The sequence below is a fragment of the Oncorhynchus mykiss genome, chromosome 24, assembly GCF_057628025.1.
Source record: "Oncorhynchus mykiss isolate SJ-2025 chromosome 24, ASM5762802v1, whole genome shotgun sequence".
Lineage (NCBI taxonomy): Eukaryota > Metazoa > Chordata > Actinopteri > Salmoniformes > Salmonidae > Oncorhynchus > Oncorhynchus mykiss.
The window spans coordinates 15,076,985-15,101,370 of NC_143045.1; the positions used below are offsets into that span (position 1 = coordinate 15,076,985).

At 46.5% G+C, this 24,386-nt stretch overlaps 2 protein-coding genes across 9 annotated transcripts in view; both read right to left on the bottom strand.

Annotated features, from left to right (window-relative positions):
* The window catches only part of LOC110503343 (neurobeachin), a 329,781-nt gene extending 323,770 nt beyond the window's left edge, over positions 1-6,011 (bottom strand). For 2 of the 3 annotated variants that reach the window (XM_036961703.2, XM_036961702.2), the window contains exon 1: positions 5,184-6,011. In XM_036961703.2, the coding sequence (XP_036817598.1) occupies positions 5,184-5,447 (264 nt within the window). In that variant the 5' untranslated portion in view covers positions 5,448-6,011. The remainder of the gene's footprint in view (positions 1-5,183) is intronic. The other variant, XM_036961699.2, reaches the window with a different exon arrangement.
* Positions 6,012-9,656: 3,645 nt separating this feature from the next.
* LOC110503811 (stAR-related lipid transfer protein 13) overlaps positions 9,657-24,386 on the bottom strand; it is a 113,817-nt gene continuing 99,087 nt past the window's right edge. For 5 of the 6 annotated variants that reach the window (XM_036961219.2, XM_036961218.2, XM_036961221.2 and 2 more), the window contains 11 exons: positions 23,028-23,109; positions 18,807-18,870; positions 16,520-17,916; positions 16,034-16,204; positions 15,749-15,908; positions 14,797-14,995; positions 14,107-14,320; positions 12,340-12,454; positions 11,581-12,077; positions 11,241-11,417; positions 9,657-11,117 (listed from right to left, as the gene is read on the bottom strand). In XM_036961219.2, coding sequence (XP_036817114.1) covers positions 11,000-11,117; positions 11,241-11,417; positions 11,581-12,077; positions 12,340-12,454; positions 14,107-14,320; positions 14,797-14,995; positions 15,749-15,908; positions 16,034-16,204; positions 16,520-17,916; positions 18,807-18,870; positions 23,028-23,109 — 3,194 coding nt within the window. In that variant the 3' untranslated portion in view covers positions 9,657-10,999. Of the gene's footprint in view, positions 11,118-11,240; positions 11,418-11,580; positions 12,078-12,339; positions 12,455-14,106; positions 14,321-14,796; positions 14,996-15,748; positions 15,909-16,033; positions 16,205-16,519; positions 17,917-18,806; positions 18,871-23,027; positions 23,110-23,923; positions 24,022-24,386 lie in introns of those variants that run through there. The other variant, XM_036961223.2, reaches the window with a different exon arrangement.

The window sequence follows — 24,386 nt, forward strand, 5'->3', positions numbered from 1 at the left end:
GGAGACCAGTCCCAGTGACCTTGCTGCTGCAGTAATATAAAAAGTGTGTTTGAAATGGCTCCCTATATGGAGAATAGCGTGCCATTTGGGATGCTGCCAACAACAGGCTCATATTCATAAGGACCGCTCATGCATTCAGTGTGTAAGCACTCAGTCTCAGTGTGAGTAAGGATCACTATTTCTCATCTTTATATTTTCCTTGACTTCTAAATCAGTAATGTGGCTAAACTCAGGCTACCGTTTGCCATAGCTTATGTCCTGTTGTCTAAACATGACAAAGCAGTGTGTGTGTGTGTGTGCTTGTCCGTTTAGGTTGTCATGCTGTTTGACAGACGTAGTGGGTGTATATAGTCTGTGAGCAGAGTTGAAGGGTCAGAAAGCTTGTATGTATTGGGCTACGTCCCAAATGGCACCCTATTCCCTGGCACTACATTTGACACACCCATACAGGAGGTCTACAATTTTTTTTCTGGGGTCTTGGCTGATTTCTTTTGATTTTCTCATGATGTCAAGCAAAGGAAAATTCTGTGAATATATTGAAGCAACATCTCAAGACATCAGTCAGGAAGTTAAAGCTTGGTCGCAAATGGGTCTTCCAAATGGACAATGACCCCAAGGACACTTCCAAAGTTGTGGCAAAATGGCTTAAGGACAACAAAGTCAAGGTATTGGAGTGGCCATCACAAAGCCCTGACCTCAATCCTATAGAAAATATGTGGGAAGAACAGAAAAAGTGTGTGCGAGCAAGGAGGTCTACAAACCTGACTCAGTTACACCAGCTCTGTCAGGAGGAATGGGCCAACATTCACCCAACTTATTGTGGGAAGTTTGTGGAAGGCTACCCGAAACGTTTGACCCAAGTTAAACAAATTAAAGGTAATGCTACCAAATACTAATTGAGCGTACGTAAACTTCTGACCCACTGGGAATTTGATGAAAGAAATAAAAGCTGAAATAAATCATTCTCTCTACTATTATTTTGACATTTCACATTCTTAAAATAAAGTGGGGATCCTAACTGACCTAAGACAGGGAATTTTTACTAGGATTAAATGTCAGGAATTTTGAAAAACTGAGTTTAAATGTATTTCGCTAAGGTGTATGTAAACTTCCGACTTCAACTGTAAGTGAAAGAAATTGGTTATGAATATGTTTTACTGGTAATAGGGACATATGCAAATGCCAACAAAATAACTTTTGGTCAGTTTGGTGTGTGTGTAACCTTTATTTAACTTGGACAAGTCAGTTAAGAAAAAAAGTATTATTTACAATTACGGCCTACCCAGGCCAAACCCGGACGACGCTGGGCCAATTGTGCGCCGCCCTATGGGACTCCCAATCACGGCCGAATGTGATACAGCCTGGATTCGAACCAGGGACTGTAGTGATGCCTCTTGCACTGAGATGCAGTGCCTTAGACCGCTGCGTCCATGTGTGTGTGTTAGCTATTTAACTGTACTAGAATGCCGTTAAAATTTTAAATATCGGTTAACACTCTTACTGTAGGCCTACTGCATCATCTATCAGTAGCAGCCTCTGATCCATCCATCACACTGTTACCATCTTCCAGCCAGCCATCCACACTGTAAAACAGATGTGTGATATGAGGTATGGCAACATGCCAGCTGCCACCCAGAGACACCACCAGCCAGGCAGAATGGGGCTCTGCAGTAGCTGACCAGAATGTAGAAGGACTAGTTCTCTGACCATGTCAGTAATACCCAGACTATGGAAATGTCAATGTGCTGTGTACTGGTCCCTGATCTTAGCATTATTGGGTTTCAGAAAAGCACTTTATGGACATATTTACAGAGCTGCTGGGACAAACTACAGGTGAAGATCAACACAGGTTTTTATTTTATTTAACTTGGTCCCAATACTCCCTCAATGTCATTCTGCTCCCCCTGTGGTCATCCCCGCCACAGTCTTTACTCTGCCTCCAACCCAATGGACATGTATTTATTCATCACTGCTACAGTTGTTGTGATGTATATGGTGCTATTTCTATTTCTTTTGTTGTTTTTATTACCATTGTCATTATCTATTTAACTTAATCCTGCATGTTGGAGCTCAGAGACTAAGATATTCACTGTACCCTGCAATCACACCTGCAACCCTGTACATTATTAAACACTCTGAATCTGAATGTTGCTAGGTGAAAAAAACAACTGATTTATCTCACCCTTCATTAAACAACTGAATTCTTGGGTCGTATTCACTAGAAAGCAAACGGAAGAAAACGGACCTGAACTTTTCCAATAAGAAACTATATTTTCATTTGCAAAACTTTTCCCATTGTGAAACGGTGTGCACTAATGAATACAACCCTGCTGAATTAAACCCACCTGGAGGAGAGACTTCATTCATTATGACATGTTATCTTAAGTACAGCTTTCATCAGACTGGCTTCTATAGAGAAGATAAACGAGCTAACCAGGCTTAATGAGCTGAGATGAGGGACGGTGGCACCGTGGGTCAGGATACTGCCTTATAGCATCACAACACCGTGTTATAGCATCTGTCTGATAGGAGGTTCATTATTCTACTCCACGGGTCGGTCTACAGTTGATGTGTCCGAACGGATGGATGATGTTGATCTGTCAAAGGTTTAGCACTTTCCTACCCAGAAGTGGTGTTCCATCATCTGGCTTGCGTCCCAAATGGCACCCTATTCTCTATATACAGTAGTGCACTATATAGGGAATAGGGTGCCATTTGGTACGGAGCCCTGGTCTACATCGATGGATGGCCAACTCAAGTCGTCAGTCATATAGCCTAGTTATTCATACCGCTAGCTACAGTAGATGCAAAATGTCAGTCCCTATGTTCAGAATGCATGTACACATAAAGATGAATCTCCATGGCACGGTTTATACAAGGTTTTTACAGGGCCTCATATGATGGATCACTATGGTCGAGTTCCTTCCAAACTACATTGCAGACGCATGCCAGATCTTACAACGCCTGGATAGGTACAGTATTTTCAACATAACAGCTAACCACATCATATGATATCGCCATCTGATGCCCGACTGCATAGTCGATGATGACGACGTAGCACGCAACCATTGGTTGATGCAATGCAGCGCCTGCACATCTAGTTGGGCAGGAACTTAACCTAAATCTCTCTTTTCCTTCTACTCCACCTCCTACACATCTTCCTACTCCTCCTTTCATCCACTCATCATTGTCAACCTGATCCTACTTGACTCTGCTCTCTGTCTCTCCACGTCTCTCTCTCCATTGTTCTGTAATCAGACTGGTCTCTGTTCAGAGCCCTGACCCTCTGAATCATGAATTCATACACACAGGAGAGACACGATTAGCATTATATTAGCATTATGTTAAAATGTTCCCTCCATCCCACTGTCTCTCTCTGATTGAGACCGTGCTGCTACGGTATGTGTTCATCCAACCTCAAGTGAAGTATGGGGATATGAATCACAGACAGATACAGCGTCCCAAATAGCACCCTATTCTCTTTATAATACCCTGGTCAAAAGTAGCCCACTGTATAAAGAACAGGGTTCCATTTGGAATGCCTACTACATTTCTACTCTGGCCTGCTTGTGTCTGTTTTCCATTACAGCAGTCACCTTTGTAGATTCCATTTTTTGCTGTTTAACAATCCCTAAATGAGTGTTATTCCATTAATTCTAGTTCTCATGCACTGTAGTTTGTCCTGCCTGATGAGAGACGTGTTAATGGAACCATTAGTTAGAGGAGAGGAGACATTACTCAGAAATAAATAGAATGTTCTCTGATACAGAATTGTTTATCATCATACGGCGCCAGGTAGCCTAGTGGTAGGAGCGTTGGACTAGTAACCGATAGGTTGCAAGATCGAATCCCTGAACTGACAAGGTAAAAATCTGTCGTTCTGCCCCTGAACAAGGCAGTTAACCCACTGTTCCCCGGTAGGCTGTCATTGTAAATAAGAATTTGTTCTTAACTGACTTTCCTAGTTAAATAAAGTTACAAAAAAAAAAATGAATAACACACTGTTTCATCATACAGGGGCACATTAAAAATACACCTCCTGACATGCAGCACTAAAAACCATCAAATGAAACACAGTATGCTTCCCACATGTCACTCTATTACTACAGTGCGCTATGTTTGACCATAGGGCTCTGGTCAAACGTAGTGCACTATATAGGAAATAGGATGCCATTTGAGACTCAACTACAATTTCCACTTCCACAAGGAGTTGATGGATAATGGTTAATAAAGACAGATTTTCCATCCAACACATCTCTCTACAGATGAAAGCTATCATATGAAACAACTATAGCTTATTAGGACTGATATTTCACCATTTACCCAGATATATTAGACAGGAAGCCTAAGAGGCCAACTGGGAACTATTAGTGAAATATGATGATTTAATGGACTGGTTCCATCTTCATACCAGCAATGGCTACCATACTATAGCTAACATTATGCGTGTGGCATCAGCCACAGTTAGGATTTACTGTTGCTACTAGCCTTCACTAGCAAATGTCCATCTAAAGTTATATATTCACACTTCTATGTCAAATCAATCAATCAAATGTATTTTATAAAGCCCTTTTTACATCGGCATCTATTGAAGATATTACGTTACTGTGAAAAAAATATCAAATGCCCTTACATTGATGACTTTCTGCAAATTCAATTTCAATCAGAATTCCAGGTTGATTCAACATCATCACTTTGATTTTTGGGGTTGAAATGATGTGAAAATGTCAATTCAACCAGTTTTTGCCCAGTGGGACACCTTCTGTGGTCCTATCCACCACCTCAGACCTGGGCTTCATGCCTCCTGTATCTGATCTGTGTTATTCTAAATATTGTAAATGGGTCATGCTATGTTAGTTGTCATCTTCAGATGATGAAGTGTAGCCTAACAAGCACAAACTCAACTGAGGAAACTCTCCATAAGAGAGTTCAGAGTAATGCCTCAATCCCTAATAAGAATGAACATAATCTCTAATAACACCCTATCTGTAATTTCTAGTTACAGGGTCTCTAGACTACAATATCAGACCTGTACAGAACAGCACACACGCAGCCAGTCATCGAATCACCAGCTGAGACCCTTACCCTTTACTATTGCGCTACAATGTAGCGCTCTGTGCGTGTTGGGGATGTTGTGTTACATGTGCGAGAAGCTGTGGCTGAAATATCCTACATTTCCTTACCAGGTTGAGCACAGTCTCCACGATATCTCTGTTGCTAACCTCCCCCACCTGGATCAATCCGATCAGAACTGCGAATTTCATCTTGATATTCCGGATGGGAACCTGCGGGTTGATCATCCCGGCCGGTAGAACCATAGAGCCCGAGCCAGATACCATTATTTCCCCGGTACCAGAGGCCCCCGGCTGCCCATGACCCGCTGGGATTTGTCGGTCAGAAAGCGACAAAGCACCCGGCATCTTCACCGCCGGCCTCTCGCTTGTCATGTCCTTTCAACCAGATCGATGTCACCTGTTTTAATCGCTGTTCAACTGCATCAATTGAACAGGAGAAAAAAATGGATATTCTGGAACAGCCTGGCGAAAAAGAAACCACTCTAACGATTACATACACTCTCTCTGCCGTGCGCGAATAGGAACTGCAATCTGGTAATAATTTATAGAGGGTAGAACGAGCCGTGTCCTTCCCATCACGCAGACGTCTTCTGGTAATCTGGACAGAGTGAACCTGAACAGCGCGGCAGCCGCTGCAGGGTCTCTAGGCTACCGCTCTGCCGCTTTCCGTCATGTTGCCGCCCCCTGCCTGCGGCAAGAAGCGCATCACGCCTGCCTGCAGACAAACTAAGTAAGAGAACCACTCTAAAAAAGTAAGAGAACCACTCTAAAAAACCTTGAACTGAAGAATTGGTGAATGGGTTGTAACCTTAGGAAAGAATACTTTAAAGGGATTCAACAAAGCCTTTACAGTTGAATTGGTTGTGAATCAGTCCATCTTTGTGGTTTTATTGCTATCTATGCTGAATGTATCAAAGCAGTAGCCAAGTAGTCAATAGAAGGGAGGAAAAGGTTACTCAAAAGCTTTATAGGGTTTTAGTGAAAGAGCCAGTTACACAATAGAGAAAGCACCTTATTAAAGCTTAGATTGTGAAAACTTGGTTGGCAGTTTGAAGAATTGTTTTATTACAGGTAGCCTAAATACAAGTGGCACGCTATTCCCATTATAGTGCACTATAGGGCTCTGGTCAAAAGTGCACTATAAAGGGAATAGAGTGCCGTTTGGGACTCATCCCCTGAGTTATATGAGTGCTACAATGGGAGGACACTACTCTACTCACTACTCTAACATGTCCTTTTACTTCCAGACAGCTTCACTGTGGTAGATGAATCATTCTATTGAACAATTTAACCATCACTGGACCAAATGTTGGAAGTGAAAAAAGACTCAATTACTGTACCTTTTCTGTTTTAATTTAAATCTATTTAATTTAAATCATTATTGAATCTAAACTGTGTGGGGAAACAAATCTCTTTTTAATTGCAGCTCAAGACAATAAATAATTAAAATTAATCAAACCGTATTCCACACACACACGCACACGCACGCACGCGCGCGCGCACGCACGCACGCACGCACACACACACACACACACACACACACACACACACACGCCAGAGTAAGGCTGTCTACTTGTCTTTTATTTAATTATGTAAATAGGACTCCTGGTGTATCTTCAGCACGTTGAACAGTCTGTAGATGTGGAAGTGACCTTGAAGAGTCATCCTGCAGAACCATAGAAGAATAGACTGAACAGAAAGAACAGGTTTGGGGGAAATTATTAAAAATATGTCCCCAATGGCACCCAATTCCCTATATAGTGCACTTCTTTGGACCAGGGCCCATAGGGCTGTGGTCAAAAGTAGTGTACTATGTAGGGAATAGGGGCCACTTGAGATGGGACCCTGGTCAAAGTAATGCACTATATAGGGAATAGTATGCCAATTGGGATGCTAAATAAATCTAACCTTCAGCATATCTTCTGTTTGATTAACCTGTATTGTTCAGAAGTCAGATGTCGCCATCCAGTGGATAAAGAAATACATCATTTCTAACTATACAGAACAAAAATATAAACGCAGTGTTGGGCCCATGTTTCATGAGCTGAAATAAAATCTCCCAGAAATGTTCCCATAAGCACAAAAAGCTTATTTCTCTCAAACCCTGTTAGTGAGCATTTCTCATTGTGCCAAGATAATCCATCCACCTGACAGGTGTGACATATCAATACTCTGATTAAAAGGCATGATAATCACACAGGTGCACCTTATGCTGGGGACAATAAAAGGCCACACTAAAATGTGCAGTTTTGTCACACAACACAATGCCACAGATGTCTCAAGTTTTGAAGGGGTGTGCAATTGGCATGCTGACTGCAGGAATATACACCAGAGCTGTTGCCAGAGAATTTGGCAGTAAGTTCAACCGGCCTCACAACCGCAGGCCACGTGTATGGCGTGGTTTGCTTATGTCAACGTTGTGAACAGAGTGCCTGCCCCGTGGTAGCAGTGAGGTTATGGTATGGACATTCATAAACTACGGACAACAAACCCAATTGAGTTTTATCGATGACAATTTGAATGCACTAAAATACAGTGACGAGATCCTGAGGCCCATTGTGTGGCCCATTTTCTTTTTAAGGTATCTGTGACCAACAGTCATGGGGAATCCATAGATAAGGGCAAAATTCATTTATTTCAATTGACTGATTTCCTCATATGAACTGTAACTCAGTAAAATCCCAAATCAACCGCTAGAACAGGGGAGTCAAACTTCATTCCATGGAGGGCTGAGTGTCTGCGGGTTTTTGGTTTTTCCTTTCAATTAAAACCTAGACAACCAGGTGAGGGGAGTTCCTTACTAATCAGTGACCTTAATTCATCAATCAAGTACAAGGGAGGAGCGAAACCAGCAGACACTCAACCCTCCGTGGAATGAGTTTGACACGTGTGCCCTAGAACCTATGCCCTAAGTACTTGATTGGTATATGCAGTAGCCTATCAGAGTCCTAGTTGGAGCTATTACCATATTTCTCCAGCTGTAAAATCCTTTCATATCGCCACAAGTTCATACGGCATAGGGATCAATTTGCGATAAGCAATCTTTTGTGATCCCTCCATCATGAATCTGATTATTTAAATGAAAAGGTATTCCATATGTATGAAACACAAAATACAGATGAACATCAACCCTGAGTTGATCGTTCAACAGGCTGACTGCAGGTTGTAATACACAGTATGACCACCAGGGAGCAACAACATCCTGTAAATAATAAATTGGTGGGTGCTTAAATTTGTCCGACTTCACACATGTACAAGTGTGTATTAATACATGTGGGAATTGTAAATGTGTTTTTTTGCATAGCCTAACTCCCCTTGAGACACACTTGGAGAGTGGGGTCATGCCAGGGTCTGCCATTTTCAACGGCGACCCTGGGGAAAATAGGGGTAAGTGCCTTGCTCAAGGGCACATCAACAGATTCTTCTGCCACCCTCAAAAAAACTCTTGGTGCTATTCAAAGGAAATATTTCAAGTTCGGTATCACTCTATTCTTTTCCTGATTCCATTCCACGTATCATGACACAAGGCAAGACCCAGATGCAGACACAGGAGGCAGACGGTCGGAGTCTAACAACGTTTAATAATCCAAAGTGGTAGGCAAGAGAATGGTCAGGCAGGAGGGTACAAAGTCCAGAAACAGGCAAGGGTCAAAACCGGGAGAACTAGAAAAAGGAGAATAGCAAAAAGCAGGAGAACGGGAAAAACGCTGATTGACTTGGAAACATACAAGACGAACTGGCACGGAGACACAGGAACACAGGGGAAAATAAGCGACACCTGGAGGGGGTGGAGACAATCACAGGGACAGGTGAAACAGATCAGGGCGTGACACTGCTATGTGTTCCCACACCTCCCCTGGTCATTGTGTTCTTGACAGAAATAAGGACTCTAGTCCAATTCTGTCCTGTATGTGTAGCACGTGACTCTGGACACCAACCCACTGCCTAGCCTGCTGCTATTAGGAGACCAGTGTTATAACTATTCTATGGCTAATATAGCTCTAACTTGCCCTTGTCTAACTAAGAGTGTATGGGAGTTTATGGGAAATTTAGCCAGGACACCAGGGTTAACTCTTACGATAAGTGCCATGGATCTTTAGTGACCACAGAGAGTCAGAGCACCTGTTTAACGTCCCATCCAAAAGACAGCACCCTACACAGGGCAATGTTCCCAATCACATTGCCTGGCCCCGCAACACAACTTCCAGCAGCATCTGGTCTCCCATCCATGGACCGACCAGGATCAACCCTGCTTAGCTTCAGAGTGAAGCCAGCACTGGGATGCAGGGTGGTATAGAGTAAAGGCATATAATGCCTCCCGAATGGCACCCTATTCCCTATATAGTACACAGCTTTAAACCAGGGCTTTGGTCAAAAGTAGTGCACTATGTAGGGAATAGGGTGCCATTTGGGACGTGAAGTAGAGAACACACCACGTGAGGTGAGGTGTTGACTAGCGGAACATACAACATACAAATAAACAAACTGCAAATGGAGTGAAGAGAGAGCGACTTTCAATTAAGTTTCTATTCTAATCCATTCTAATTGCATTTGTCTGTGTAAAAATAGGCAATATAAACATTTTATGTTTTTTTTACATTGTTTAATTGAATTTTTTTGTCTCTGGAACTAAACTGAAGCTCAGTCCAGCCAGCTCTCAACAGCAGGTCTGGAGATCAAACCTGAGTCACATGGGCTCCATCCCAAATGGCACCCTATTCCCTATACAGAGCACTACGTTTGACCAGAGCCCCATGGAGGTTCTGGTAAAAAGTGGTGCAATATATAGGAAACAGGGTGCCATTTAGGACGCAGACATGTTTTCAACCTTAAACAATAAGGTCATATAGAATAACATTACACCCATTCAGAAACACACATCACTGTTGAAGCCCAGTAAAACCAGTTTACAGATTAGTACCAAATGAATTATAATAACTATGACACAATGCAGGTTTAGCATTAAGCCTTTCAATTATACAGTATATACAGCTAGTATACTTGTATGTATGTTTTCACACACACATATATATATATACAGACACATGCGTGCACATACAGCATATCTAACATAAAGCATGACATTTTACATTAATAAAATAATATACAGCTTTCCAGAAGCTTTAAAGAGCTTAAATGTCCTAGACATAACTCTAATACTGAATACTAATGGACATTGGATGGATCATTCTGTTCCCCTTTCGGTCATAATAATACAAATAATAATAATAATAATAATAATACATGTCATAATAACATCATAATAACGTCTTAATAACATCCAGCACCTAAGGAGCTCATGTTGTGTCATTGTGTAGACAGTCCAGAAAGCTCCATACTCTCTTTAGTCCCTGTGTTCTGGCATCACATTTCAAGACAGACCAACATGAACGTTGGCTGCACACACCTGCCGGGGGTCGACAAACGCTGACGATTCAACATGTAGAATCGTCGGGAAATAAATAGAAAATGATGATCGATGTTCGGTGGTCAGAGGCGAAAGGGCGGCCATCCGCTGGTTTAGTGCTTCAGCTTTGCCTATTGGCTTCAGGACTCTATGAATATATACTCCGCCTCTCAGTCCTCCTCTAGCACCTACTGGAGCTCCAGACATCATTCGGCCTAGTGTAACAGACATCACTGTGCTTCCTCGGTATAGCTTCTCACTCACATATCCTTACTGGTCCTTGATCTTGCATCCTCTGTCTAGCAAACACAGGTGACTAGCATCTTGAGCATCATCACGTCTTAGCCAACTACGCTACTGAAAAGTTAGCAGTTCGATAGTGATGATGGAGACATTTCAGGCTGGGGAGTGAGGTTACAAATCCAACTCGGTTACACTAGCTCTAGGCCAGACCAGGTTGGGTCTAGTTCCCTCCAGGTATGTGTGGGTCTAGCTCTATGGATGGAAGACTCTAGTGTCAGATCTTGGTCTCTGGCCCCTCTGTGCTGATTGGTTGGAAGGAGTTGCGAATGCGAGCTGCTTCAGCAGCACAGAGGTGACCAAAGGCCTTGTTGTACCACTCTGGACTCCGCCCTCTGGAACAACAACAACAACATGGTCAGGTTCTAACACAACAACAACACAGTCAGATTCACACACATGGAAATGAACTTACTATTTATACAGTATATGCTAAGGTATGTTATGTGTGGACTCACTTGAAGTCCACCCTGCAGATGTGAGTGAGTCTGGACTTCCCAGAGCCGCAGGGTTCTAGAAGGTAGTTAGACTCTAGAACCACGGCCCTCACCCCACCGACCCGGGGACAGTCCTCATGTTCTACAGACACACACACCAATGCACACGTCCCCTTGGGAAGGTCAGTCCTCCATGACCTACAGAGAGACAGAGAAAGACAGACAAAGTCAGCTTCATTCAGCACAGTTAGAACCGACAGGGCTTTAGGTTGATGTGAGCTCTACAGGAACAACAAACTGAGTTGAATTGAAATGTAAATGTCAAAATTCTAAGTACAAACACCCAGACACACACACTCACCGTAGGACCAGGAAGTCTCTGCTGGGGTGTGGTGGCATGCGGTTGAGGACATAGTGGAACACCTCAGCGTGTCTGTCCAGAGTCTCAGCTACCTTCCACTGCAGCAGGTCCACGTCCCACAGGTGGCGCTCTCGCAGCACGCGGTTCAACACCACCGAGGGAGGGGCCTCCACCTCTACCGCCACACGCCACCGCCGCAAAGAGTTCCCATCACCAACCTTCTTACAGTAGAGCTCAGTGTTGTCTGAGCTGGTGCAGGACACCCAGCCCTTAGCCTTCTCTCTGGCCTCCTTCAGGAGCTCCTGCAGCCTGCTCTCTACGTAGCTCTGGTAGAGGTTCTGCGGTCTGGTCTCTGAGTGTGTCTGGCAGGGTCTGGCCTCTGTCTGGTAGGACGCATCGTCCTCCTCCTGCTGTCTACAGAGCTCCTCTAAGGTGGGAGCGTGAAGGTCCGCCTCCGCGTACGAGTTCCTGGACTGAGTCACCATCTCGTGAGGAATCTGATTGGTCGGAGAAGAAAGATCCATCAGAGATCAGGTCGCTATGGGTAAAAGCGTCTTCTAAATGACAAAACATGTTTTTAAATGGTTCGATAACAAATAAAAGGCTGAAGGTATAATGCTTTATATCTTACCTGTCAGCAGGCATGAGCCTTTATAATGTTTTATAATGAGGCTTATAACATTTTATGACATCCACTGTATCTAAGGCATCTTAGTAACATTGTTGATTATTAATGAAGTATTCTATTCAGGTCTAAACCTCAAACAGTCGGTTGCACTCTATGATCATGTGGGCGAGTCCCTGCGTCGCGGAAAGGTTCTCATTCAGGTCCTTCTGGTCGGGCCGGCCTGTCGTGTACTTCCTCTGCATGGCCCTGAGGATCATGGGTAACAGTTATTAACACAGCAAAGGATCATGGGTAATGAGACAATTATGAACACAGCAGCAAGAGTCAATCAGCCGAGGTGCTCAATGAACACATTTACCTCCTCCCTCACTCCCACTGAATACAGCTAGTTAACCTCCCACCCAGCCCACTAGATAAACAGAGTCCCCCATGCAGCCGAGACACCCACTAACCATTTCTCTCCTGTCCTCCCTCCTTCACTGCCTTTCTAACCCTCTCTCTCCTAACCCTCTCTGTCTCTCCTAACCCTCTTGCTCATGTCCTCCCTCCCTCCTTGCCTTCCTAACCCTCTCTCTCTTCTAACCCGCTCTCTCCTATCCTCCTTCCTTCACTGCCTTCCTAACCCTCTCTCCCTCCTCTCCCTGCCATCCTCTCCCTCTCTCCCTCCTCTCCCTGCCTTCCTCTCCCTCTCTCCCTCATCTCCCTGCCATCATCTCCCTCTCTCCCTCCTCTCCCTGCCATCCTCTCCCTCTCTCCCTCCTCTCCCTGCCATCCTCTCTCTCTCTCCCTCCTCTCCCTGTCTTCCTAACCCTCTCTCCCTCCTCTCCATGCCATCCTCTCCCTGCCATCCTCTCCCTCTCTCCCTGCCATCCTCTCCCTCTCTCCCTCCTCTCCCTGCCATCCTCTCCCTCTCTCCCTCCTCTCCCCCTCTCCCTCCTCTCCATGCCATCCTCTCCCTCTCTCCCTCCTCTCCCTCCTCTCCCTGCCATCCTCTCCCTCTCTCCATCCTCTCCCTGCCACCCTCTCCCTCTCTCATCCTCTCCCTCTCTCCCTTCTCTCCCTGCCATCCTCTCCCTCTCTCCCTCCTCTCCCTGCCATCCTCTCCCTCTCTCTCTCCTCTCCCTCCTCTCCCTGCCATCCTCTCCCTCTCTCCCTCCTCTCCCTGCCATCCGCTCACTCTCTCCCTCCTCTCCCTGCCATCCTCTCCCTCTCTCCATCCTCTCTCTCCTCTCCCTCCTCTCCCTGCCATCCTCTCCCTCTCTCCATCCTCTCTCTCCTCTCCCTCCTCTCCCTGCCATCCTCTCCCTCTCTCCATCCTCTCTCTCCTCTCCCTCCTCTCCCTGCCATCCTCTCCCTCTCTCCACCCTCTCTCTCCTCTCCCTCCTCTCCCTTCTCTCCCTGCCATCCTCTCCCTCTCTCCATCCTCTCTCTCCTCTCCCTCCTCTCTGTCATCTCAACATCTCTCTCTGCATGCTGCCCCTTTGATCCTGTAATCCTTAAAGAATCACTTCCACCAGTTAGTTAAATGAGAGGTTTCTGTTTGTACACAGCGTGATGTCATAAAACACAGTGTTTTAAAGAGTACCCTGGAGCTCCAGAACCTTCTTAATAAAAACCGCCCAGAACCAGATAGCCAGTCTACTGTAGCTGAACCCCTGATGCCCAAACCAGACTCCCACCTAGTTAACATCAGTCTTAACAGAGACCTAATTAGGAGGACATCATCACTGGGGAGTCTAATAGGAGGGCATACTGTATATAGGAAATACTAGACCAAGTGGGATGTAGTTATATTAGTGCATTATAGACACTGCTGAAGTAACAGTCCAGGGATCCTCATTTGGTTCTACTTTAGAGCTGATCAGGTGATGTACCTGTGTGTTTGTGGTGTAGTGTACCTGGGTGAGAGGTTGTCCTTCTTCAGGATGTTGAGGTGGAACAGGGACGGGGCCAAACACACAGCGATGTTCATGGGAGTCATCTGGTTCTCCTCCACAGAGGAAGTGACGTCAGACAGGAAGCAGAGCAACATCTGAAGCACCTCCCTGTTCTCGTCTGACATCAGCATGATGGCCGCCTGCACAGCCTGCAACCGCTGGTCCTTAGGAACATCTGGAGGGAGGAGAGGGAGGAAGGGTTGAACTATTCTACCATGGGCAATGGAGAGAGACATTAGTATGATCTGTCTGTCTGTCTGTCTGTCTGTCTGTCTGTCTGTCTGTCTGTCTGTCTGTTTACCTATTCTTGTGGGTACTGGAAATCCCCGCAACCAAAATTTGACCAACTGGGGACATTGTGTTGGTCCCCACAAGGTGAAATGCTGTTTCTAGGGGGTTTAGGGTTAAGGTTAGAATTAGTATTTGAATTATGTTAGGAGTTGAGTTAGGAGCTAGGGTTAGGGTTAGATTTTTGGGTTAAGGATAGGGTTAGGGGAAGGGGAAGAGTACGGGTTAGGGTTAGGTTTAGGGAAAATTTGATTTTGAATGGGACTGAATTGTGTGTCTCAAAAACGTTAGCTGTACAAGACTGAGTTTGTGTGTGCATGTGTGTTAGCATGTGTGTATGTGCCTGTGTGTATCAGTCCTTACACTGGTAGATGTGTAGGAAGGTCTCTCCCAGCTTGCTGGTCAGTAGAGGTTCAGGCAGGTCTCTGAAGAACTGTTTAACCATGTCTGCTACGTCGTACGCTGACTGGTCCTCGTAGCTGACATCATCCGGAGACGACTCATTCATCTGCCTCAGCGCCTGGATACGAGACTTCACACCAGACTTACGGAACAGACCCACCTACAGACGGAGTAGAGTAGAACGTTCAGACAGACAGACAGACCTGGTCTAGACACTGACAAACTGACCGGTTCTACAGAGAGAGAGACTGACAGTCTGCTGTAACAGTTTAACAGAGAGATACTGACAGTCTGCTATAGAACAGTTTAACAGAGAGAGACTGACAGTCTGCTAGAGAACAGTTTAACAGAGAGAGACTGACAGTCTGCTAGAGAACAGTTTAACAGAGAGAGACTGACAGTCTGCTGTAACAGTTTAACAGAGAGAGACTGACAGTCTGCTATAGAACAGTTTAACAGAGAGAGACTGACAGTCTGCTAGAGAACAGTTTAACAGAGAGAGACTGCCAGTCTGCTAGAGAACAGTTTAACAGAGAGAGACTGACAGTCTGCTGTAACAGTTTAACAGAGAGAGACTGACAGTCTGCTATAGAACAGTTTAACAGAGAGAGACGGACAGTCTGCTATAGAACAGTATAACAGAGAGAGACTGACAGTCTGCTATAGAACAGTTTAACAGAGAGAGACTAACAGTCTGCTATAGAACAGTTTAACAGAGAGAGACTAACAGTCTGCTATAGAACAGTTTAGCAGAGAGAGACTGACAGTCTGCTATAGAACAGTTTAACAGAGAGAGACTAACAGTCTGCTATAGAAAAGTATAACAGAGAGAGACTAACAGTCTGCTATAGAACAGTTTAACAGAGAGAGACTGACAGTCTACTGTTACACAGTTTAACAGAGAGAGACTGACCTGGTCTAGACACTGGCTCCTGAGGTATCGAAGGGCCTGCTGCAGGCTGAGGGGGAGGGGCTGACCAGAGCGCTGGACGTGAACAATCAGAGGAACACCAAAGACGTTCTTGTCCTTGTAGTCTGGAACCTTCATCCTCTTCATGAACTTTGGAACTGACCTGACAGAGAGACAACACAGGGTGAGTCCCATGTCTACTCACACACACAGGAATAGGGTGCAGCCTTGACAAGCTTAGGTTGATTGATTTGTTGTTTGATTGATTGATTGATTGATAGTGCACACCAGGTCCATCCGTGTTTGTTGGACATGGAGTATTTCTCCATGATGGCAGTGAGGCGGAGGAGAGAGAACTTCTGCAGCAGGCTGAGCTGGCCTGCTGATTGGTTGGTGATCTGGAGCGAGGCCACTGAGTGGCTGAGCCGGTTGGACATCTGGAAGCTGGGCCATCGCAGACTAATGCCAGAGAGAGAGAGAAGGAGGACAACAGTTAATATACGTTCCAAATGGCATCCCTATTCCCTATATAGCACACTACTTTTGATCATATCCCTAAAGGGAAAGTATGCAGGGAAAAGGTGCACAATCTTGGGAATAGAGAGCCATTTGGGATGCAACCTTTGACAATGATGTCAAGACTTCACCTCTAAAAGACAGACGTTTTGAGTAAGTGTTTAGCACTATCAGTATGGAAATAAGGACAGGATAATGACTTCTACAAGGAACTAAACACTGAGATGTTAATAACCATTTGAGGACTATGATTCTTACCGGTTGGGTCTGGTTAGCGATGCTCCCACTCCTGAGTCCCTCCTCTCTCTGTGTCCTGTACAGTGAGTCTCAATGAGGGACACACGGTCTCTGTCCCTGTCACTGGCTGTGCTCTGTCCCTCCAGAACAGACGTTCCCTCAAAGTCCAGCGTGATCTGGCTGGAAGACTGCATACCTGCAGGCTGGGTCCCCTGTATGTCCAGGCCTGCAGAGGGCAGCATTTTCTTGGACCAGCGGTCCACTATCTGCTGCAGGCCGTTGACGTGCTGCAAGATGTCATCCAGGTGGGGGAACAGGTCTTCCTTCTCCAGGTCCAGCAGGTCTCCAGTAGAGGCATAGAGGTGAGACCCAGGGACGTTGTCGTACACACTCATCCTACTGCCCCGTGGGCAGAACTGGGTGGCCGGGCGGGGGTGGAACTCCCTGGGGTTAGAGTTAGGTCGGGGGTTGGGGTTGGACTGGGGCTCCAGGGGATTGAGGCTGCCGCTGTGCCAGGGGACGGAGGCCCCCAGGGTGGGGGAGAGGCTCTCTATGGACAGGGCCTTGGGAAAGGTGCCAGGCTTGTGGTCTTTGGGTATGTGGACCACCAGGTCCTCGTAGGAGCGGAACTCGTTATGCCGGTTGTGTTCGGCCACGCCACTGATCCGCTGCAGGCTGGAGAACACGGCCAAGTCCTCCAGATACATGCCACTGCGCTTGGCGTCAGACCGGTCCGTCCGCTGGGAGTGGGGCTTCCTCTCCTTCAGACTGGGGGAGGAGACGGTGCTGCCGCTGGAGTGGCTGCCCTCGCTACTGGAGGGGCACTGGGGGGTTAGCCCTAGGATTGGTCCCCCAGTGGGTTCCTCCGCCCTCGACCCGTCCCCATTGGTGATCTCCACACAGCGCATCGTCTTCAGGGCCTGCGGCTCCATCTGCAGTACCGGAGCGCTGATAACCAGCATCTTGCTCCTCCCCCTATCCAACGTGCCTCGGGAACGTAGCGTCTCCATGTGGCGCAGGAAGTCCTTGGCTCGGGTCCGTCCGTCGCGGTTGTTTTTGGTGGGCAACGAGCCGTAATAGGGGAGGTGCTTAGGGAGGTGTGGCAGGGTAAGGGAGTTGGAGTCAGGTTCAGGCATGGCTGCAGAGTCAGAGTAGTTCCGGTTAGAGCAGTCTGAGTCCTCTGTGCTCACAGCCTGGTGGCCACTCCCCCCGCTGCTCTCACTGTGGAGAGATGAGACCTCTGGTTCGCTGAGGTCAGTTAGAACACTCTCGCTACTGGTAGTGTTCCGCAGGCCCCGGCCCTCCCCCTCCCTGGGACTCCGCCCCTCCCCCTTTAGTCTGGACCAGCGGCGGCTCGTCCACTCAAACGTCCATCTGTCACTGATGGCAAGCAGGTCCTCCTCATCAGAGTCTTCACTCTGAATACACAGGAAGACAACACAAAATCAATTATCAACACATGATCACCTAGTCAGGTAGAAATCTAAACCAGTTAACAGTTACATAAACACACTCATCCGAGTCGTCACTGTGGACACACAGGAAGAGAGAAGACACATAGCACTGCCAGTACACTGTTATCAACACATGGTGACAAGACACAATCCGAATGATTGGTTGTAGTTATAAGCTGATGGGTAAGCTAGATATTATGAGATCTGTGAGGGAGTAGCATCACAGCCTGTCTGTATCTCTATCTGTTCCAGGAAGGAGAGACAAATGTCATCTGTGTTTTCCTGACAGTTAACAGCGGAGCCAGAGGATGTGTCTGTTCAGTTATAATCACATTACAGTTCTATACATCGATCACATAATCATGATGATATAACCTCCTAATCTGGTTTTTCCAGCCATAAATAAACCAATCTGAAATGTCCTGAAGCCTAGAGGGACTTCCCTCCACACTGAAGGAAGTTGAAACAACAGAGGTGATGGTTGCGTCCCAAATGGCACCCTATTCCTTATAGTAAACTACATGTGACCAGGGCTAATAGGGCTCTGGTTAAAAGTAGTGCACACTTTAGGGAATACGACAATGGACACATCTCACATATCACAGGATCTGGGTTAGAGGGATGGAAGGAAAGAGGGATGGAAGGATAGAGGGGTAAGTGGAGGAGGAGTTTTCTGTTGTTACAGGACTACGACTTGGCCGATGTCCTCAGTAATTATTACCATAATACCTTAGACAGGTATACATAATAGCCTGCATTGACTAAAGCTGTTATACAATATCACTGTGCAACTGAACAGGATCATAACGGTCATCATATAGAATAATATTATAATAATTAAAACCTCTGCTTACCTTTTTCTTAGGAAGGTTGACATCGAGTTTCATAGAGGCACACTTGTTCAAGGTGTTGAGTCGTCTGGAAGAGAAACAAGCCAGATGGATGTAAACAATAACAATCTCAGAGATCATCCTTCTCTCCGAGAGAAGTCACCAGGAATAGACACAGTCAGTTGTTCAGTCCAGGAGTTAAATGACTGTGGGTCTGACAACTACCCAGCCAGGGCAGCACAAACCTAATCATGCCTGCTAACTGTGGCTAATAACTTAATGTTAATGGACAGATGCTCTCTGGCCTCTCTCGCTCTATCTCCCTGCCAGTCCGTCTGCTTCTGGCTTCTCTCTCCCTGACAGGGACCTAATTGGTGAAGACTGCTGAGGCGCTGTGGTTCACAGAGATTATCCATCAGCAGCTAATGGACTAGTCTCTGCTGCTTCTCCAGCTACACACAGACTTCATGTCCCTGCTCCTTCTTAGTCACTCTCTCCTTCTTTCCAGTAGGATTTTAAAAACCCACAGAAAACTAAGTCCCTGTTGGTATTTTCTGGGCTAACCAGCTCTAACCAGCTCCATAACTGTTTGAGTTGGTTTCTATTAAATCCCACCCACAAGTTTCTAGAGTAACAATGGGAATTTACAATATACCCTACAAACAGTAAAACTGCCTGGGAGGCTGTGACTATGTACCAAATGGTACCCTATCCCCTATATTGTGCACTACGGTCAAAGGTATTGCACAATATAGGGAATAGGGTGCCATTTGGGATGCAGTCTGAGAGTAGGGGCTTGTGGGACAACTAGCCTGGCGGAGAGTAGGGGCCTGTGGGACAGCTAGCCTGGCAGAGAGTAGGGGCCTGTGGGACAAATAGCCTGGCAGAGAGTAGGAGAGTAGGGGCCTGTGGGACAGCTAGCCTGGCAGAGAGTAGGGGCCTGTGGGACAGCTAGCCTGGCAGAGAGTAGGGGCCTGTGGGACAAATAGCCTGGCAGAGAGTAGGAGAGTAGGGGCCTGTGGGACAGCTAGCCTGGCAGAGAGTAGGGGCCTGTGGGACAAATAGCCTGGCAGAGAGTAGGAGAGTAGAGGCCTGTGGGACAGCTAGCCTGGCAGAGAGTAGGGGCCTGTGGGACAGCTAGCCTGGCAGAGAGTAGGGGCCTGTGGGACAGCTAGCCTGGCAGAGAGTAGGGGCCTGTGGGACAGCTAGCCTGGCAGAGAGTAGGGGCCTGTGGGACAGCTAGCCTGGCAGAGAGTAGGGGCCTGTGGGACAAATAGCCTGGCAGAGAGTAGGAGAGTAGAGGCCTGTGGGACAGCTAGCCTGGCAGAGAGTAGGGGCCTGTGGGACAGCTAGCCTGGCAGAGAGTAGGGGCCTGTGGGACAGCTAGCCTGGCAGAGAGTAGGGGCCTGTGGGACAGCTAGCCTGGCAGAGAGTAGGGGCCTGTGGGACAGCTAGCCTGGCAGAGAGTAGGGGCCTGTGGGACAGCTAGCCTGGCAGAGAGTAGGGGCCTGTGGGACAGTTAGCCTGGCAGAGAGTAGGAGAGTAGGCCCCATGGTCAGTGTGGAGGGAGGAAGTGTTCCTCTCAGCCCCATGGTCAGTGTGGAGGGAGGAAGTGTTCCTCTCAGCCCCATGGTCAGTGTGGAGGGAGGAAGTGTTCCTCTCAGCCCCATGGTCAGTGTGGAGGGAGGAAGTGTTCCTCTCAGCCCCATGGTCAGTGTGGAGGGAGGAAGTGTTCCTCTCAGCCCCATGGTCAGTGTGGAGGGAGGAAGTGTTCCTCTCAGCCCCAATGGTCAGTGTGGAGGGAGGAAGTGTTCCTCTCAGCCCCATGGCCAGTGTGGAGGGAGAAAGTGTTCCTCTCAGCCCCATGGTCAGTGTGGAGGGAGGAAGTGTTCCTCTCAGCCCCATGGTCAGTGTGGAGGGAGGAAGTGTTCCTCTCAGCCCCATGGTCAGTGTGGAGGGAGGAAGTGTTCATCTCAGCCCCATGGTCAGTGTGGAGGGAGGAAGTGTTGCTCTCAGCCCCATGGCCAGTGTGGAGGGAGAAAGTGTTCCTCTCAGCCCCATGGCCAGTGTGGAGGGAGGAAGTGTTCCTCTCAGCCCCATGGCCAGTGTGGAGGGAGGAAGTGTTCCTCTCAGCCCCATCAGTGTGGAGGGAGGAAGTGTCAGAGCTGAGAAGTCAAGGATGGTGTAGGGGGGTGGCACTCACAGGGAAACAGAGTCACAGGGAGGTGGGAGCTGGGAGGCATTGTCTGCAGGGCTAGTTTGGACCCCTTGAGTTTTTCCCCAAAAAAATTATGATACAGCCTTATGGATTAAGTTGTTTTATTCCTCATCAATCTACAGACAATACCCTGTAATGACAAAACAAAAACAGGTCTTTAGAAATTGTTGCAAATTTATAATAAAAAACAAACTGAAATATCACATTTACATAAGTATTCAGACCCTTTCCTCAGTACTTTGTTGAAGCACCTTTGGCAGTGATTACAGCCTTGAGTCTTCTTGGGTGTGACGTTACAAGCTTGGCACACCTGTATTTGGGGAGTTTCTCCCATTCTTCTCTGCAGATCCTCTCAAACTCTGTCGGATTGGATGGGGAGCATCGCTGCACAGCTATTTTCAGGTCTCTCCAGAGAAATTAGATCGGGTTCAAGTCCGAGCTCTGGCTGGGCCACTCAAGGACATTCAAAGACTAGTCCCGAAGCCACTCCTGCGTTGTCTTGGCTGTGTGCCTCGGGTCATTGTCCTTTTGGAAGGGAACCTTCGCCCCAGTCTGAGGTCCTGAGCGCTCTGGAGCAGGTTTTCATCAAGGATCTCTCTGTACTTTGCTCCGTTCATCTTTCCCTTGATCCTGACTAGTCTCCCAGTCCCTGCCGCTGAAAAAATGCTGCCACCACCATGCTTCACTGTAGGGATGGTGCCAAGTTTCCTCCAGACATGACACTTGGCATTCAGGCCAAAGAGTTCAATCTTGGTTTCATCAGACCAGAGAATCTTGTTTCTCATGGCCTGAATCCTTTAGGTCCCTTTTGGAAAACTCCAAGTGGGCTGTCATGTGCCTTTTACTGAGGAGTGGCTTCCGTCTGGCCACTCTACCATAAAGGCCTGACTGGTGGAGTGCTGCCGAGATGGTTGTCCTTCTGGAAGGTTTTCCTATCTCCTCAGAGGGAATCTGGAGCTCTGTCAGAGTGGGCACCTCCCTAACTAAGGCCCTTCTCGCCTGATTGCTCAGTTTGGAGGGGCGGAAAGCTCTAGGAAGATTCTTGGTTGTTCCAAACTTCTTCCATTTAAGAATGATGGAGGCCACTGTGTTGGGTACCTTCAATGCTGCATAATTTTTTGGGTACCCTTCCCCAGATCTGTGCCTCGACACAATCCTGTCTCGGAGCTCTACAAAAAATTCCTTCGATCTCATGGCTTGGTTTTTACTCTGACTGTCAACTGTTGGACCTTATATAGACAGACTGGTGTGTGCCTTTCCAAATAATATCTAATTAATTAAATGAACCACATGTGGACTCCAGTCAAGTTGTAGAAACATCTCAAAGATGATTAGTGGAAACAGGATGCACCTGAGCTCAATTTCGAGTCTCATAGCAAAGGGTCTGAATACATACAGTATGTAAATAAGGTATTTCGTTTTTTTATTTGTAATACATTTTCAAATAATTCTGAACCTGTTTTCGCTTTGTCATTATGGGGTATTGTGTGTAGATTGATGAGGAAAACAATATATTCAATTCATTTTAGAATAAGACTAACGGAACAAAATGTGGAAAAATTCAAAGGGTCTGAATAGTTTCCGAATGCACTGTATGTGTTTTTGGTTGTTTTGTCAATTAGAGATTGCCCATTTCAAGTTTATCTTTCCATAAAAGAAAAAGTGATTTCACAATATTTTAGTTAGCTGGTTAACACATTGATCTTACTTTGCAGTACACTCCTCTGGTCTGCTCGGTTTGATAATCTATTATGCTGTTGTTTTCTTATGGTGGCTGTGTAACGTTAGTGTGAGGTTTCTGTGACGTCTGTCTAGTGAAGGACTGCTAGATGCGTGAGTTGCTTGTTGCTCACAGTGATTATCACTCTGTCGGTTTAAGCGGTGTAGATCCATTTCACTTCCCTGAGGCTCAAACACTCAGCTCTCTCTGGTGTTACCTTACTGACTGGCATACAAACTCACACAGTCAACGTCAACTAAATGTATGGAAGCAGTATGGAAAATCCAACCAGGTTTTATCCACTCACCTGCACAGAGGTTCCACCAGGTCGTTGTCCAGAAAGTCATGGTCTTTCTTCACAGGAGAGATGTCGATGGGGAACTGAGAGTCTGAGGAGGAGGAAACAGATTAACAGATTAAATACTGCTATTAGATTAAAGATACCACTTTAAATTGTTCAGTCCATTTCTCCTCTCAGTAGTTATTTAGCTCCTTAATAGGGCAGCAGGCTGGACACGTGGCAGATCACAAGCAGCTTCACTTTTTAACTCAGGAAGTTAAACGGAACAGCTATGGGAAGGAAAGCACATTGTTTCCAGAGACCTATCCATGAGAGAGAGAGAGAGAGAGAGAGAGAGAGAGAGAGAGAGAGAGAGAGAGAGAGAGAGAGAGAGAGAGAGAGAGAGAGAGAGAGAGAGAGAGAGAGAGAGAGAGAGAGAGAGAGAGAGAGAGAGAGAGAGAGAGAGAGAGAGAGAGAGAGAGAGAGAGAGAGAGAGAGAGAGAGAGAGATGGTAATGAAGAGAGACAGGGCTTGCCCAAATAACGGCGCTGAGACGTTGAGCAGTAGCATTAGCAGCAGCAGCATTACGTCTGTCTCTGGGTATTGGCCTCCTGCTATGTAACACACCATCTGCGTCCCAATTGGCACCTTATTGCCTACATAGTGCACTACTTTTGACCAGAGCCCATAGTCCACTATGTAGGGAATAGGGTGCCATTTGGGACGCATCAACAGATTCACTTAAGAACCTCAATATTACATCCTACTGCATTCATGTGGTTTCATTAACTGTTTTATGAAAAGCAACGCAGCATGGTCTGTCACATAAGGAGAAACACAGATATCAGAATACACTCAGACAGATCTGGGTCAGGGGAACCGCAGCCGTCAGCAATTGTGAAATGGTTTAAAAATGTACTTACTTTATACTCAATCTTCAAGTCCACTCATCAGTGTCTGCCTCAATACAACAGCTTCACATTAATTGGGCTCCTGAGTGGCGCAGCGGTCTAAGGCACTGCATCTCAGTGCTAGAGTCGTCACTACAGACACCCTGGTTCAAATCCAGGCTGTATCACAACTGGCTGTGATTGGGAGTCCCATAGGGTGGCACACACTTGGCCCAATGTCATCCAGATTTGGCCGGTGTAGGCCATAAGATACACATAAAAAAGACATTGTTTCCTTTACTGAGCAGGCTGTATGGAGCTGAATACAGGGGGACATAATGTGGAGAGATTGTAGCTGCGGCTTTCCATACACACTGATACAATCGCACATGCAGCCACACGTACGCACATACAAACACACTCAGTGTGTCTCCTTTACAACAGGCTACAATCCCTGTCACTAAGAGATTCATGACACCCTCTCACTTCAAAAGAC